At 47.1% G+C, this 17,988-nt stretch overlaps 1 protein-coding gene across 7 annotated transcripts in view; it reads right to left on the bottom strand.

Moving 5' to 3' along the window:
- The window catches only part of RAPGEF4 (Rap guanine nucleotide exchange factor 4), a 288,137-nt gene that overhangs the window by 16,204 nt on the left and 253,945 nt on the right, over window positions 1–17,988 (bottom strand). For all 7 annotated transcript variants that reach the window (XM_032355961.1, XM_032355960.1, XM_032355959.1 and 4 more), the window contains 8 exons: window positions 17,303–17,391; window positions 16,530–16,560; window positions 16,245–16,323; window positions 14,934–15,080; window positions 13,060–13,157; window positions 7,464–7,589; window positions 6,873–7,051; window positions 3,559–3,649 (listed from right to left, as the gene is read on the bottom strand). In XM_032355961.1, the coding sequence (XP_032211852.1) occupies window positions 3,559–3,649; window positions 6,873–7,051; window positions 7,464–7,589; window positions 13,060–13,157; window positions 14,934–15,080; window positions 16,245–16,323; window positions 16,530–16,560; window positions 17,303–17,391 (840 nt within the window). The remainder of the gene's footprint in view (window positions 1–3,558; window positions 3,650–6,872; window positions 7,052–7,463; window positions 7,590–13,059; window positions 13,158–14,933; window positions 15,081–16,244; window positions 16,324–16,529; window positions 16,561–17,302; window positions 17,392–17,988) is intronic.

The following is a 17,988-nucleotide window of genomic DNA, read 5'->3' as shown; positions in this document are numbered from 1 at the left end:
TAAGTACCATGTGTTACCATTTCTAGGGATAACGTATTCCTCCAGCTCTTAATCAAACATCTCTAAAACAGCCTAGGCTGTAATCTGGCTTATCATTTGGACATCATCTGGAACATAAAGAACTTACCTTTTAACACGCTTAATCTCACTGAAACAAAAGCAATGACAGATGCTTTTTGGTCTTTGTGTTTTTATGATGTTTTCTAATTATTCATACAGAGGACTGCATTCTCAGACCACAAGTGATTTGGGATTACCTCCTCCTACCATTTAAACTCTTTGATTCCCGTAATTAGGAGTTTAGGCCAGAGAATAGTAGGATTAAATGTTTTAGAAACTACCCATTCAATCCTCCTCTTCCCTTGCAATGTAAACTACATGAGAACAGAAATTTTCGCCAGTTGTGTTTATTGTTATAACCCCAGTGCCTGGATGGGTGTCATGGATGTAGTCACTACTCCCTAAACACTTATTTGAATAGATTAAACCCATGTTTCCTAGATGGAAGAAATTAGGTCTCATAATTTAAGCGACATGCCCGAAGTCACACAGCAGATGACGGTCTAACGTGGAACTCACATCCCCTGCCTCCTTCCTATGCCTCTCTCACACGTGCTACGCTTTTCCACACGAGCGACTCCTCACGAGACTTCTTTGCCCTGCTGTCATAGGAGCACAGATGGCTCTCCCGCCGTGGTTCCTGCTTCAGCGCCACTGGCTGTACCCACATAGCCCATCGGCCATTATCAAGCCATCTTTCTGTCTATTGGTTCTCTCTTTGCTTGGGTCCTGGGATCTTTGAGACCTTGAACTATTCTCTTCTGACAGGCCACACCAAGGTAGAGCAGCGTGATGTGTCCTTGCTCCAGAGACCATGGCATCCCTGACTGAGTTCTAGGGCTCGGAGGTTCCCCGCTCAGCTCTGCTTCCCACACGGAAGTCTACTGGCAACAACGGACTGACCCGTGAGGCCTCTGCACTCACAAAAGAGCTCCTCTCCCTTCTGTCTCTCTCATGGCTGAATGAGTTTGTCCTATTCCCATTCAAGCATCTGTAAAAAATCTTATTTTGTTTCTAGGACGAGTCTCCCACATATCTTCCAAGCCCATTTTCCTAGTATCTCTTTTCGAGTTAGGTTTTGGGAGAAGCTGATAGCTCACTCAGAGGGAATGTCCAACGGGATGAGAGCCAGGATGGGCATTAAGGGATGCAAGGATCTCATTCCACACGTGGTATCCAAATCACCTCTTTAGGTGGTAACTTGCCATGGACATAGACTACTTTAGAAAAACTACAAGTGGATTACGTTTTGGGTTAGATCTGTTGCTCTACCCGTCTTCCTTTACTTAGTTGACTTTTGGGTCAAAGACCGGATGGTATACGGTAATACAAATCTTGTGGGTCTTAACACTACAATCTATGTACACCCTGTGCTTCCAGAGCGATGGTTCTCAACTGGGGTCAGTTTTGCGCCCCTCACCGGCATCCACTGGGGGACATTTGGTGATGTCTGCAGACATTTTTTTTTAATTGTCGCAACTGGGGTGGAGCAGAGTGAGAGGAGCTACTGACATAGTAGGTGGAGGCCGGGGAGGCCGCTGAGCAGCCTCAGTTACACAGGACAGCCCCACAGTGAGGAACTACCCTGCCCTGCCGAGGGCGCACTGCCAAGGGCGAGAAACCGCTCCAGGATTTTACTCCCATTTGCTTGATGTCTGATTGGTCTTTCCCTCCCATGCTGAACCATTCCCTTTGCCGTGCGGTTCACTTTCCCTCCGTTCGGTTCACTGACAGATTCCTGCGTGTTCCTGGGAGGTCAGGCTGGTCTCTCACCCTGCTCGTGTCCGGGCCCTCCTGCTCTCCACCGGAGCCATGTGGGCAGCGTGGGAGGCTCTCGGCAAGTACAGGTAGAGAAACTCAAATCAGAAATGCTGACGGATGAACGTGCTTCCTACAGGATGGTGTAATTACCTCTCACCTTAAAGAACGGAGACTTCTAAGTGAGCCTGCGCTCATCTTCTCTTTCAGCAACGCGCAAGGAGGAGAAGGGCAGCCCTCAGACCGCGGGGCTCCTCCGCCTCCCCAGGAAAACGAAGGACGGGCCCATTCAGGCCTTCTCTCTCCTTCGGCAGCTCACACCCTCCCACCCCCCTGAGCAGCCTCTAGTGTTTCTCTTGAGACCAAGACCGGAGACTCAGAGAGTGCCCCCCTCATTCTGTGGCCTGAACGTCTGGCTGCTGTTTTATGCTCTACCTGCTCTGGGGCTCCCCCCAGGACCCCTGGAAGAGATCCTCCCCACCAAATCCTATGGACTCAGTGGAGGCATCAGAAGCTGCAAACAGGCTGGGGAAGGCAGACTGCCTGCACGGGGACCCTAGGTTTCCAGAGATTCCAGGAGCTTTGGGCTTCAAGACAGGGGAGCCTGCTGTGTGGCTTCCTCGCCTCAACCTCGTGGCAGCCCTAACTGCATCCCTCTACCCGCTGGACGATGATACCAGCTGCGTGGCACGCAGGCCTCAGCAATTCCCTCATTCCTATATTCAGAGGATGAGCTGCTGTGTGCCGCATCAGCCTGGAATTTTAAGAGAAACCCAAGACAGAGGAACTTGTGAGGACCTGTCCTATAAACAATGGAAACATTTAGGAGGGACAGGGAAAGAAAACAGTTTCAAGAGGCAAATGGGGAAGGAAATGTTTTGAGGAAAATATTTAGAGATGCAAACAGCTGCCTTTGGTGCCTCTTTAAAGCACCCTCGCAGATGAAATCTCTGTTATCTACTCCTTGACCTCTTTTTGTGTCCCACTTACACATACTTTTTTATTTTTAGTAAGAGTCTATTTTTGTGTGTATGTTCTATGAGAGATTAGTATTTCTTCAACTATATACCACACGTAAGGGGTCGGGCACATTTTGAGTAACTTAGCTGATGAAAAACGAAGATGTTTAGCACAAATACCCAACTGTCAACAAACCAATAATGGTATTTCCTCCAGAGGTTCACAACACACCTGTGGAACTTTTGCCGCAACCTGAATATTAGCCAGCTGTTGTGCCTGCACACACAGAGAGGTCGGCCAGGCGGTTAAGAGATACTTAGTACTCAGCAGGGCCAAACAGCTGGCCTTCTGGCTAATTTTCCCCAGAGCAAAATGACTACTTGGATAAAAATGGATCTTCTGTCCTCTCTTAATTACAGATAAGGCAATAAGCAGACATTCCAGAAAACAACAGAATCCATGAGCAAAACCTTTGAAATCACCCCAGCAATGTTGTTGATTCATGTTCTACTCAGGAGCTAGATGTATTATTATTTACCTTGCACAGACCAAGAAGCTGAGACCCCCGCATTTCCCTTCCTCTCCACGAAAGGACAATACCTTTTGAAATTCACACTCTCAGGCAACTGGAAAAAGGAGACAGGTCACTTCCCTCAAAGGGTCCCACCTTTTCCATTGTTATACCAGTGTGAGTGATATTTCTATTTAAAAAGCTCACTGGTGAGCCTGTGTTTTTATTCTTAAGGCAAAAGTCACAGCTGGATGTCAGCTGAGGCTTACCTCCCACGTGAGTGCCAAGCGGCTCACAGCAACATTACTTAGTCCCATGACGATGGCAAAAAAGGAATTCAGATTTTTGTACTCCTTACAGCTGAAACACAAGAGGCACACGGCTGAGTAAAATGACACTTTCGAGTGCGATTAAAAAAAAATTAGAGTTCTATTTTCTGATAGTCATTAATAATCGTCAGGACTTGTTAGGAGAACAGGCAATGATAGATTTAATGCACTGGGTAAGTTCCACTCGGGTGACCATGTTCAGTTATCTGGCTTCCTACGGTAATTTTAGAAAGGGGATGGTTCCAGCCATCTAGGTTCAGGTTTTGAGAAGGAATTTAAAGACCCCTTCCCTAGGGATCCTTAGGATGCTCTCAGAGCTTCCTAAAAGCCTTGTTGGACCTGGAAGGAAACATCGCATGAGGTTAAGAGGGAAGCAAAATGTCCTTGAAGACTTTTGGACTTTGAGCCTGAGGCCTCCTTCCCCTGAGAAAGGAAAGAGGAAGTCAAATTGCTGCCCCCGTGGAAATTTCTAACCTGCCATTCGAAGCCTTCTAATTTGTTGAGAAATATCAGCTTACAAGTCATGATCCCTATGAAGCTGACAAAGAACCCAAACAATTGACCAAAAAGTAACCTTATTTTCTGTTTTACCGATGTTAACGAGGCTGATCCCTTTATGCACTTTGGCAACTGTGAGCCTTTATGAATATGTATTTGGGAATAAGACTATTGTGGAGCAAGATCAAAGATTCTTATTAGAATGGCAATATTTGGGGCGCCTGGGTGGCTCAGTGGGTTAAGCCGCTGCCTTCGGCTCAGGTCATGATCTCGAGTTCTCGGGATCCAGGCCCATATCGGGCTCTCTGCTCAGCAGGGAGCCTGCTTCCTCCTCTCTCTCTGCCTGCCTCTCTGCCTACTTATGATCTCTCTCTGTCAAATAAATAAATAAAATCTTTAAAAAAAAAAAAAAAAGAATGGCAATATTTAGCCCAGGTAGTTCATTTAACTTAAGAAAAAAAAAAAAAAAGAAAGAAAGAAAAGAAAGGAAAAAAGAAGGGAATTCCCCAGCTCCTACATAGCAGTTCCTCAAAAAGGGAAAGAATTAATTTTGAAACAAGTGCAAATCCTTTACCCCAAATCAATATGGTTATCTAAGTCAGCTGGATCATAATTAAATCCTGTTTGGATGAACATTTTTGTGAAAGGCTAATTAAATTGTTGCTTTTGCTGCCTGCGTTCTCTTTGTAGGGGAAGCAATGAGTAGTTCTTAAATGGTCTGCGTGGAAAGAGGAAAATCGTTTTCAGAGAAGCTATCAGATGTGTTATACCACTGGTGGAAAAGTCAGCAAAGCCTTTGCTGTGCGGGGGCAGTGGCTCTCAGGTCAGGGGCTGAAAGCAGTTTCAGAGGAACCCCCTCCACCCCCTCCACGGGGCTGAAGGCAGGGAGAATAATCATATGCACGTGTTTGCCTTTGTCCTAGCCATGTGCTCTTGAAATCACATGCAGGAATACAGACTTGCTTTTCTGGTCACTGCTCTGTTAACTGTTCCCAACTAACCTCATCACCCTAGGTAAGTCACAAGCTGTCCCCATGCCTAAGTCTCCCCTGCGAAAGGAGATGATAGTACTTGAACCCCCCCGACTTCATAAAGCTCTGGGCAGGTCAAAGAGCTTACATGGAATTTGCTGAAGTTCTCTAAAAGTCTCGTTCTTGTAGACCTTGCTCTAGGACAGTCTACAATCTTCTCCAGCAGGGCCGTGCTCACAGCTCCACTGTGGGACAGCACCAGCTTAGGAAAGGTTGAATAACATAAGCCAATTTATACCAAAGGCCAAAGCTGCCTACTCATTCCCATAATCAGAAGGAAGAAAGATAAAAAAGGCATAAACGTTAAAAAAGAATTCCTAAGTTATGGAAAGCCTCTCTTACGTTGCCACTGTCAACTAACAGGATCAGGCCCCCGAAGGCCTGCTGATCCCCCACACTGGGGTGCAGTTTGCCATTCTCTTCTCCTTGTTGCATTTGGCACTGCCAGGCTAAGGCGAAGGGAGAATGTGCTCTTCATAGCGGGAAAACACGTATCGTCACAGTTTCCGTAATCCTCCCCTTGCCAGTACGCCAAGGCACCTGCCCCTTGCAACAAGGCTGTTCGGTCTCCTCGGCAAAGTGGCTATCCTTTGATCCAGAAATTTGTAAGCAACATCTTACTAAATCTTTCTTCAGAAAGGCAGCTTTTCCAAATGAAGAGAGATTAGCCTTTGAATCTGAAAATTTGGATATCCTGTTGAACCCTCAAATTTTTGGCAAAATAATTTGAAGCATTTGGCAAGCTAATACATATGAAATGTCAGGCAGTGTTTACTTCTTTGTTTAGCTCTGGAAATCAGACTCTGTATGGGATCTAAACTGTTTGACCCAAGAAAATTGCTAGCTGGGGTTACTTGTGCTCCCCACCTTCCTGTGCGAAAGCTCCCTGCATTTAGAAAGAAGTCTCCCAGCCATGGGCCACATTTAGCATTTTATTTTTAGCATTGTGGTGATACCAAAAACATGGAAGTAAACAGAGGTTGTCAGGCATATCTAAATAGCAGAAGATTAAATTCATGTCAGGGAGAAATCTAACCGGCCCCTGCAGTAAATAAATTGTTTCCCATGAACTGCTATTAAATAGAATATTTATAAGCTGCTTGCTTTTTCTGATGTCGATGGAGATGATTTTCATGTCCCAGGTTAGCTCGCCTTTATGCCTTTTACTGATTTCATTCTGGCTGAGTTTTATGTGCTCATGTACCTGCATGTTTCCACTGCCCTCTACTGGTGAGAAGGTGTCCTGTGGGACAGCCACTCGAAAGGCCTCATCAACACAAGTTTTCTACGACGGAACTTTGCTGAAGGACTCTTTAAACTGGAGGAGGCACAAAGTCAGGACAGTTCAGAGCAAAGAGGTCATGATTCTGACTCTGGTATCCATGCTATGAGGTATTAATTTATTTATATACTGATGTCCGGTATTACAAAAGCCTGATGAAATTAACCTTTTACCAGAGTTCAGTTATTCTAAAGCCCCCATTGTTGTTCCTTGTGCCTAAAGAGATCCTATATCTATCTATCTATCTTTCTTTCTTTCTTTCTTTCTTTCTTTCTTTCTTTCTTTCTTTCTTTCTCTTTCTTCCTTCCTTCCTTCCTTCCTTCCTTCCTTCCTTCCTTCCTTTCTTTCTTTCTTTCTTTCTTTTTTGAAAGATGTAGCCCTAATAGGAAAAAATGAAAATGCAGCTCAAACATTTTTTTTCTTTCTAAGCTAATGATACTTACTGGGCTGCGATCTTAATAAATTTTTTTAAGAGCTGAACACGCTTGCTGGGCTGGGAACAAAGGCAAATCTCAGTGACAACCCAAAACTGAATTTCATTAAATCTCCTCAGGAACAAATCCAAGTTTGCTGTGGTCTTTTTAAAATTATGCCTTCCAAATGTGTGATAGATTAGCTCCAGCTAGAAAAGAAAAGAAAACAATTTCATTTCTTTGTTCCTCAATCAAAACACCAATGAGGCTTCTTTATTTGTCACTACAAGTTGACGGGGGTCAGCAAATGTGAGTCCCATCACTGGCCAGGATTCAAGCTATGTACTACGGGGCGAGGGGGCTTCAGTGGTCTTCTTAAATATAGAACCATTGACGAGGGGCTGTTGGCTTGACATGCACAGGAAGGATACTCTAAATCATTATGATTTTTCTTGAAGACACAAAGACTTTGTAACAGGCTTTATTAATAAGCTCGGTATTTCCATAAACGATCGTGTGGTTTCCATCTTGCTGCATACATCCATGTCTGCCACCGGGCTGCATAGCAGTCTTTGTCCAGAATCACAACGGTACCTCCTCTCGCTCTCAGCAAGCACTTACCTCGTGCACACAGTTGAAGAGTTCCCAATCATAAATGGTCATCTGGTACGCTAAATCTTTGGAACTCATCAGTTCAAAAGTTCCCACTGTTCCAACAGTTGGGCCTTCCTGCTCTGGCAAGGGAGTCTGTGAATAAGAAGGCAAAAATAGATCAGACTCTCAGGACAGAGAAGTACTCCATGCTGAATGCTTCAAGGAGTTTTGAGGATAAAGGATTCTGGAGGGGCTTTCAGGACCTCTCCAGTGTCACCCAGAGGAGAAAGACACCTTTATTCTTAATGCTCACTTCCTTCAGTGCCACCCTTAGAGTCATCGTGATCACTATCATCAAGTCCACTGCCTGAAAAACGTGGACTGTGGTAAATAAGCTTTGGTGAGGAGTGACCTATGGGGGTCCCCCTTACCCTGGGGCCTGGGAGATCCCTGGAAACAGTCTCTTTTCTCTGGTAAAGGCATAAGAAGTCCTTGGAGATGTTTTCCTCCTATTTTCCACTAGCTGTTCTGGAACAGGTACCAGGATGGCCCTTTTGGACATCTGGCCACAGCACCACTAACTGTGGTGGGGCTGTTGACTGCGGTGACGTTCCTGCTTATCCAGCTCGTATAACACACGGCCTGAGCTGACTGGCGGACAGAGGGCTCTGGGTACCGACATGACCCATGCTGGCCCATCCCTCCACTCTTGGAGCGATGCTGAGCTAGAAATGATAGCCACAAAGTCATGGCGTTCTGGGTGAGGGCTTCTGCTACTTTCTGGAAGGCTCTCATTCAAAACTTTCTACCTGACTCACCGATCTCATTTGTATTTTATGAGAAATGACGGAGACTGCTTTCCCTTAGTAAAATGTATGATTCGTATGCCTTGGAAACTTACGTATACTATGCGGACATTTGTGGATCTGTAATATATGTCCAAAGTTGCAAAAGGGACATGAATTGAAAGAGGATTTCCCTAATATGATGCTAGCCACACTGGGATATTCGGTATTTAAGTTGGAAATATCAATATTATGCAAGTTCTACCAGCATGACTATCAGCAGTCGCACCCATAACCATTATGTTCCATAAATGCTCACTGGGTTCTGGGCACGAGAGAAATGACACATTCAGGATGTAGGTGGTCTCTGCGAGTTTACAGGCTAAGGGAAGGTAAGCTCTGATCAGGGAGTCCCTCTTGACACTCAATCGACAGTCAGCTGCTGGCATTCATGCGTGGCTATGAAGGACAGACAGACGCATCGACACACACCCAATGCCCAGATACACGGATAAACGTGTGGGAAGACTGGACGGGCATTTTGAGAGTTAGTGGGCATGTCGGATGAATGTACGTCGGAGAGGTTCTTGGAGAAAGAAGCCAGGCTATAAAAGATTAAACAGACAAACTTGGGTGGGTCAGAACAGCAAGGTTTCCCCTGAGCTCCCAGGTTGGTCTGCTAAAGGACGGGTACAGATGCAGGAAGGCTAGAAAACTGTCAGTGGACCTGTTTGTCAGGATCAGAGAGCCTTGGGGAACCAAAAAGACAGCCCAGACAGCTTTAGAAAGTCTGTGAGTGCCAGACAAAGAGCTGGGGTTTTGCAACAGAGCAGTGTTCGAGGGCAACAGACTAAATGCAAACCCCACTCTAGCTACGCAGACTGGGATCGATTCCCTAGTTTCTCGCATGTCTGTTTCCAGCTCAGGAAACTTGGTGTCGCAGTACCGGATATGCACGCTTCTTAACAGGATGGACTGGGAAGAATGTCCCTGTATCACATAAGCAGAGTGCCTGGCACAGAGGAGGTCCCCACTCCCAACCCCTTCCAAAAGAGTTCCCTCCCCACAAGTGCTACGGTGATGCAAATGCACAGGAAAGTATGATGCAAGTGATGTCTGGACATGGGAGCTAAGCTCAGTTGTTCCTGATTTGCTCTATGCAGGGCACAGACAATAGCGAAGAAAAACGTTAATTCCAAAGTTTGGAAACTTAGGGAACTGGCCTGAAGTTATGGGTAAGTAGTTTATGGAAACAAGCAAGGAGAATGGTTCCAAGCAGGGTGAGTCTTAGGTAGAAAGTTGGGGACAGTCTTTAAAAAAGATTTTACTTATTTGAGAGGGAGAGAGAGAGAGAGAGCATGAAGTGAGAAGTCGAGGGAGAGGGATAAGCAGAGGGAGAGGGAGAGGGAGAGGGATAAGTGAGAACAGAGGGATTCTGTGCTGAGTGAGGAGCCCGAGGTGGGGCTCGATCCCACGACCGACCGATCATGACCTGAGACAAAATCAAGAGTCAGACGCTCAACTGCCTGAGCCACCCAGGCACCCCTGAAGTTGGGGACACTTTTAAACGCTGGGTCTGAGGACACCCTGTCAGGCTCAGGCTCTCCATGTTCTCCGCTCCCTCTTGCAGCTCCTGCTGTGTGCACAGCCCTCTGCTCCATGCAACTGCCCTTTTGGTCTCTTCCTCCATAGGCTCCCCAGCTCCCATCTCTCTCTCTCTCTCTTTTTTAAAGATTTTATTTATTTATTGACAGAGAGAGACACAGCAAGAGGGAACACAAGTAGGGGGAACACAAGTAGGGGGAGTAGGAGAGGGAGAAGCAGGCGTCCTGCCAAGCAGGGAGCCCCACGTGGGGCTTGATCTCAGGACCCAGGATCGCGACCTGAGCCGAAGGCAGATGCTTAATGACTGAGCCACCCAGCTCCCATCTCTTTTCCTTGAGGCCTTACGGCTTTTCATGGAGGGGATAAACCAAGCAACTACAGGGAAGATGCCAATATTAAGAAATAAGTAAAATTCTTTCAGTCATGGATGGTGGTCTATCATTCCTGCATCCCTTTTGAAAGTCATAGAATCTCTTTTTTTTTTTTTTTTCCGAGTGGGCAGGGCTGACCAAAGCCTTCTCCCTCCTTGACAAAGGGCAGGCTGGCCTCTTCCCCCCATGCAGCACTGAAGAGGCGATTTGAGTGGCCGAAGTTGTTCTTCCGTCTGAAGTGGGGAATGTATGTGCTGACACGGGGGCCCCCAGGAAGCACCCCCTTGCTCCATTTTCTCCTAAATAGTCCTGGGGCCCTTTCCCATCATATGAGGCACAACAGGCACAACTGCCTGCCCAGAGGCATAGAACTCCCATGTACTTTCCCTCAGGAAGAACAGCATCGTTACCCTCCCAATTTCCAAGTCAAGAACCCAAGACATAAAAAGGATACACAGATCGTCAGTGACAAAGAGATGGCTGAAGTCAGCTGCCACCCCAGCATCCCTCTCTCCCCCACCCCGTGCCTGGCTCTGTGGTGGCCTTTGTCACCCTGCCTTCTTACACCCTGGAGTCCCTCACTACACTGTGGGTTCCTGGAGGCACAGGGAGGACTCATCTTCAAGACCATCCCAGAGCCAGAACCATCCACAATGCCTGGATGAGATCACAAGCCCTAAACAAAATTCTAAGGAACTAGCGGGTGGGTAAGAGTACAACCAAATTACAGTACAGTGGGATTTTATTATAATTTGCTCTGCACTAACATTTATGCTCAAATACAATGGGCAGAGAGTAAGTCGCTGGCACTCCGTTATTTCTAGACAACACAGCGTAGCCCTACAATGTGTTCTGTTCCAGGCTGTTTTAGTCTCATCTCCCTAATGTCACCGTAACCATCGCAAGGACAGAGCCTCTGGGACGACTGGTTGAGAGTCACACAGAAGGCAGCAGAGCACTGAGTACAAAGCAGACACTTCATAAGTACGTGTTGATAGATCCAAGGGTTTGGCCAACATTCTGTACTGCACAGTCATCCTGTGTGCCATTCTTCCTAGAAAGACTGTCCTCAGGGAGATCTTTAGAAAGCTGGAAAAGGCTCCACGTCTCCAGTTTGGTGAGGCAGGTGGGGTTCAACCACTCCTTAGTACGATGATGTAAGCCGCTGGCCAGCGAATGGCAGGGCACCACGTGGAGGAAGTTTACAGGCTCACATTCCCCAGGACTTGCGGCAAAGTAAACGCCTTTCAACTACTTGGGCCTTAACATGGAAGGCTGGCAAGGACTAGAATTCGCAAGGCTGCAGGACAAGGTGCAAAGAAACAGAGGCCTCAGAAGTCAGTGTCTGCCTGACAAGGAGCTGGAAACGGTCTGCACACCCCATCCACACGCCAGGTCATCTGTTGCTGCGGCCAAGAACCGGCTGGCAAGACAGGCGGAAGGCCGTGGGACAAACACATCGTGCCGCACCTGTGGCAGGCCCACTGCTCACCTGGTTTCTGATGGTGTTCATTTCCACGAGAGGGCAGCACGCCTCACGTAGGACATTCCCCCCCCCCCCCCCAATCCCTCAGTGCTGGGAAATAGTGATCTTTTAGAAAGCAGTGAAGTAAATGTAGGTGACTGAAAATACAAATGAAAGGACTGTGTGCAGACGGCTCTTCTAGCAGCTGTGGAGGAGGCCAGCAGGGCGCTCGTGGGCTGTGATGGATGAGGACAGTCAGAGAACGAAGCCACATTTGCTAAGCTCCCCTCCACCGGGATACAAGACATGGCAACAATCCACCTAGCTCCTGGGGGGCTCCTGGGGGGTCAGTCAGTTAAGTGTCTGCCTTTGGCTCAAGTCATGATCCCAGGGTCCTGGGATCGAGCCTCACATCAGGGTCCCTGCTCAGCAGGGAGTCTGCTTCTCTCTCTGCCTCTGCCTGCCACTTCCCCTGCCTGTGTCCTCTCTCTATCTTGCTCACTCTCTCCCTCAAAAAATAAATACAATCTTAAGAAAAAATTTTAGAACGTTCTCGAGAGGAGAGGAATCTTGATTTACTTCTAATGTCTGATGTGATGACACATGAATGCATTTACGCAGCACTCACGTGGCTGAACTCTGCCCTGGAATGTGATGCTGTTTACCTCTCACTCTTGTTGCACTTCTCTTAGTAAAATCAGCCCCGTGTGTCCTGAGATGGAAAAAACTGCTTCCCTCTCCTCTGCGCTGGCCCTGCAGCATTTCCAAGATAGCGCGAGAGCTCCTCACCAACATGTCTAATTTTTGGAGGATAAACAGAAATGAACCCTACCGTCTCCATAACAGATGAAGGCTACTCAGCAGTGAGCATGGGCCGATTAATCCTCTGCTTGAAGAGAGTTCTGTGCAGCCTGGGAAAAAGGCCTGGGGGACATAGCGAAGAAACTGCTGGCCTCCGGTACTTCCTACACAAGTCAGAGCGCTTTCAGGGAGAACTGAGAGTGGCTTTGCCCTACAGCCCACGGAGGACGTGATGGATCGCAAGGTCTGGTCTTAAAAGTTTCTTTTTTTCCCTCTCCTGGTTTCAGCATTCAGATTTTAAATATTACTATCTAAACTGGGGGGACTTCTAGGAGGTTATTTACCACAAGGGGGTCTAAAAGCTGAATTGTGCCCCGATAGTGGGGCTACTTTGACTCATTTCCACAAAAGAAAATCTAAAGGTCTGAGCATATCAAATGAACACCTGAGGCTTACCTCACGTAGCACAGAAAAAGAAACAGCCAAGGAGCATTCAGGAGTTTTTTAGCAACTCAGTTCAACGTAACTGCGAAATTAAGCTGCAGACAAGTTTTTCTGATTGCAGACACGGCTCCGAGGAGGCCATCCACACCTACCAGTGAATCGAATTGCTCTCGCGGGCAAGCAAATAGGCGTCCATTAATGGTGAGCGTCGTAAATACTGAAACATCATTAGGTTTGAGCACCACCTTTTCTGTGAACATAAAAAGCATGAGATTGCCTATTAAATGCATCTGAGATTTGCTGCACTGCCCTAATCACACCAACAAATTGCCGGCTCGGTGAATTACCGGAACACGCAGAGCGACTGCATAAAACACAGGACTGAAGGGACCCACTGAATAGGAAAGACCCAGCATTCACGCAGGCACAGGACACTCAGGATGCCATCAGAAAATGACCACAAAGCAGGAATGGAAGTACCCGCGGGTCAATTCACCCAGTTCGGCACTACAGCTGTAATTATCTTCAAAAACCGCACTTACTATTTATATAACAAATTATGTTTCCAGATGGCAATAATGCCCAGCGCTTTGGAGATGGAAAGATCCCTTCTAGAAAACTTAGGGGGTTTCTGAGATCCCAGATGACTTTAGAAGTAAAATTCATTAGTATTTTTTCATGGGTTCCCAAATTTGGAGGGCAATGGCCTGGCCTAGATTAAGCCTCCTATATTTTGAAAATTAATTCATTCAACAAATATTTATTTAGCATTTACTACATGCTGGACACTGCTCCAGGCATTGAAGATACAGAAGGGAACAACACAGGAAAAAAGAAAAAAATCCCAGTCCTATAAGAGCTTGCTTGTATCACAGCGAGGGACATAGACGGTGAACAAGACAGATCAGAGAGTGAGCTGCCACGGGGAGAAAAGCCAGCAGGGACAGAAGCTAGAAAGTATACGTAAGTGAGAGAGGATACAATTTTAGAAGGGGAATCAAAGAAAGGGAGGAGGTGGCCTCAGGTAGACAAGACATTTGCGTCACAGCCCAAAGGAGGGGAAGGAGGGGTGCGGGACAGCCGCGGAAAGACTGTGCCATAGGGACTGGCGAAGGCAGGCACCCTGGGTCCTATGAGACTGGGAGAGGAAATCTTGGGAATCCTTGATACATTTAAAAATCCTGCATCAGGGGAACCATTTGCCTTCAAACATGGCAAAAAAATGGTTTACCCGATCCTGAAGCAAGGATCCTCCAGTGGCTACTAAATCATTTCCGGATAAATTAGCTTTACCGTTTCTTCTTTGGGCTCTCAATGCAACACAGGCCGACCATTCCAAACCTCTAGCCAGCATGGATTGTAATTGTCCACTTACTGTCTACCTCCGTGCCTGCCTAGCAACAGCTTGGGGACATGGCTGCACCCAACACATCCCTTCCGTCCCAGTCACACTAACTTGGCCAGTAAATATATATGGCAAATGAATACATGACATTTCAAGAACGCACACGGCAATTAAGTGGTCCCATGGGGAAAAATCGTCCTCATTTTATTTGATGAGTTGGCCTCTTGCCCTCTCTACGGGTTAAGGAGGGAAACCATCATCAGCTGGAAAGAACCAGCCTACTATCACCTCCAACTTCAGACTTTTGGAAACCTATGTCTTGGAGCCTGTCAAGCCAGATGCCCTCTTAGGGTCCCCATGTCTCAGAACTCCAAGACCTTCAGCTTTTTGCTTAGGGTTTATATAGGAATAACTCCAAGCCAACACCCACCCCAGAGTCCTCAGCTCCAGCTGCCGTCGGTCGCTTTACCTCCTGCTTTACAGTGGATAACTCCAAAATAGGGCATATTGGATACTTACCCAGCCCACTTCTAACCATATTATTTTGTTATTTATGGGCACACACACAGCACCAGTCCCTCAGGGCCTGCGAGGAAGGGCCACGCTAACTCCTGGCAGGCTCTCTGTTTGGATGGCATATTCCATTCTGTGGAAACCCAAGGTGCTCATTGAGGCTGTTACCTCCTCCAGAGCTCATCTTGACGATGATCAGGCCTTCCCCGGAGCCCAGTTTGTCGGCAACTGCGCTGATGACTTCCTTCACCGAGGCAGCCACTGGCACCCGAATGGTTGTGTAGGTGTGGTCCAGGCAGTAGACTTTAAACAGAACTGTTGGGAAGGCAGGAACAATATGGTAAATCTGTCCTGGGAGTTCTTAGGAAAACCATCAGCAAGGGGGAATGTTTGGCTAACATCCCAAATTTGCACCATCTCATCGCTCTCAGGATTGTCAGCTCACCCACTTCCAAAACTCCTGGCCTTCACCTTGGTCTAAGGAGAGGTACACATGTACGTGGCTGCTGCCTCCAGTTCCAAGAACCATAGCACATGCTTGAGGACAAGCCACAGAGAAGACATGGAACAAAGGAAGGATATCTAGGCCTGTCTGCCGGGTCTGCCGTTGCCTGAGAGTTTCTTTTTCATAATCCAGGAAGTGCTGCGCAGTAGGCAGATTGCTAGATTGCTGCTGTCTGGCTGGGGCAGGAGGGTGGGGGGGTTGGGCAGGGGGAAGGGAGTGAGGGGTGGGGAACTAATGCTAACAGCTCTGCAAACAGGAGCGCTTCTGCCCGGGACATGAACACACACTGACTTTCCCACACACTTGTTCACAGGTTAGCGTACTTTGGGGCTGGCTGGGCCACAGAGCTCAGGCAATGTCGAGCTCAGCAAACCCAAACATGGCACCTCGAGGCTCACCTCTGAATGTAAACCCTGGAAGCAATTTCGGCTCCTGTAATTTGTGGGCTCCTGAATGACAGGACTCAGTTGTGATTAAGATGAGAGTTTTGTCATGATCATTCATTCTATTTTGGTTGCGATTCCTGAGACAAAGCTTAAGCAACCAAATGGTCATTGTCGGCATGTGCACCTCCCTCGTGGCTGCCAACAATACTGGGCTCGGGGCCAGACTGCCCTCTCTGGGCTGGAGTCCTGCTCTGCAGATGACCCTATCTCTGCCCTGCACAGCATCGCAAAGTGCCAGCCATCTGCCTGCCAGCTCTTCCCGGAGGTGGGCAGCCTTGACCACTACTTCCTGAGATACTCTTTCCTTCCTTCCGGGAACAGAGGCAGCGAGGGAGAGGCAGAATCCAGGAAGTGTGGACAAGCACCTCCACTCCAGGCCCAGAGTTCAAGAGGATTAATAACTGAAATGCAAAAGGGCACCTTCCGCCGAACCATTTGGGGTGCTAAGAGAGTCCGAGGGTTCCCAGGGGAGAGATTTTAGGGACTTTGAGTAATCTACACGATTCTGAGTTAGAAGAGAATTCTCACCTTCATCCGAGCCGCGGATAGGCTGGCGCTTTTGGGCTCTCTCATCGCCTGTGTTGAACTGTTGCAAAAGAACTTTGTGCTGTAAAAATAACCACAGCGGGAAGGGGAGAGTGACCGGTGCATGTTTGCAGCTCAGAGGAGACACACTTGAGAAGCAGAGTCAAGACATGAGAAAACATATTTTGTATTTATAAACACATCACTTTCAGTTACTGCACTGTGATACTTCCGGAGAACTGCTACTTAACAGGGTACAATTAGAGAGTCCTAATTGTGGGCATGTACCTTCTTTTGTGGAGCCTTTGCATCTTCTGAACTACGAGAAACAGAGAAAGCATATTAATTGACACCGTCGGTACTGTTATTTTGAATTGCTTCATTTGCATAGAACTTTTAAATTACAGAACGAAATGACAGCAGTCCTTGAGCAACCCTCATACTGAGACCAAGGGACCAAGCACAGAGGACACACGAAGAGATGGGCTCACATCCCAGGCAGACCCCTTGCAGAACTGATGTTGAAAGCCAAGATTTCTAGCTTTTAAGATCTTTCTAGTTGCACACATTCTCTCCGGTATTTACTGAAGGCTCAAAGTACAGCTTGTGAAACCTTCCATGTTTTCGCAGAGGGGAAGCAAACATTCACCAGCAACAACCTTGGTGGCAGAAAGTGAATTTTCCATATAAGTAATTCACCTTCATCTTTCTTTAAATGTCACTATTCTATTACTGGATTCACTGCCTTAAACCAAAGGAACCCGAGTTTACTGCGTGAGATGCCCAACAGTAGGACCTCCGCCTTGTCCCACGCTTTCTCCTGGCAGCCGTCCGCCACAGAAGGAGCGGAGCAGAACCTCCCCTCTTCACCTGGTCTTCTCCCACCACCCAAGCCTGAGGCTCCGGTCCACTCAAACTGAAACACCACGTGGCTGCTGAAAAACCAAGCTTTCACCTTCCGGTGATGGGGGAGTGGGGCGAAGGACATTTTGGAAGATGTTTTGACGGAGATGCAGACACTTACTTGGTGAAAACACACCCCAAGCCAGGCCCTTCCTTACATTTGCTTGACAATCTTCTCCAACTCGGGCAATTGGTCCTTGAGGGCGGCAATCATCCGGGCATCATCTGACACAGACACATAAAACTCCTGTAATTGGCAAAGGTCACAGGCTTTTAATGGGAATTGCCAAGGTACACGATTCTGTCGCGAGCAACAAAGATATGTCCCTATGTCATCTGCTTGACTAGCATCTCTAGACCATGGTTGCATGGCCTGGAGACCAAAAAAGAAAAAGAAAATGTTACCATATGTCTAAATTCAGAACTGCAAGTGAGAAAGGGTTTTGGAAATGGATGGTCTTGATGGTGCCATAACATTGTGAATTAATTAATACCACTGAATTGTACCCTCAAGGATGGTCAACGTGGCAAATTTTATGTTTGATATATTTCACCACAGTGCAAAAACTCAAAAAAAAATTTTTTTTAATTGCAGATGAACTGTTTCTAGGGTATTTATATGAAAGGCAATGTCACAAGATGTTTCAGAATGGGCTACTTCAGAGCTTACACTGTCAGAGCACTTTTTCACCTCAGATTTTTTCAGGGAAATTTTAACATTTATTCTGAATAACTATTTTAGCATTTGTTATTTATTTACTTTTTCCTGCTAGGTGTGGTTAGTTTTTGGTGGCAAAAGGCAGGCATGGTCTTCAGGACGGGAACTGATGCATGCTGAGTGTGT

The sequence above is a fragment of the Mustela erminea genome, chromosome 8 (assembly GCF_009829155.1).
Source record: "Mustela erminea isolate mMusErm1 chromosome 8, mMusErm1.Pri, whole genome shotgun sequence".
Taxonomy (NCBI): domain Eukaryota; kingdom Metazoa; phylum Chordata; class Mammalia; order Carnivora; family Mustelidae; genus Mustela; species Mustela erminea.
The sequence above is the reverse complement of the archived record's forward strand: the minus strand, read 5'-3'. Positions and strand labels throughout refer to the sequence as shown.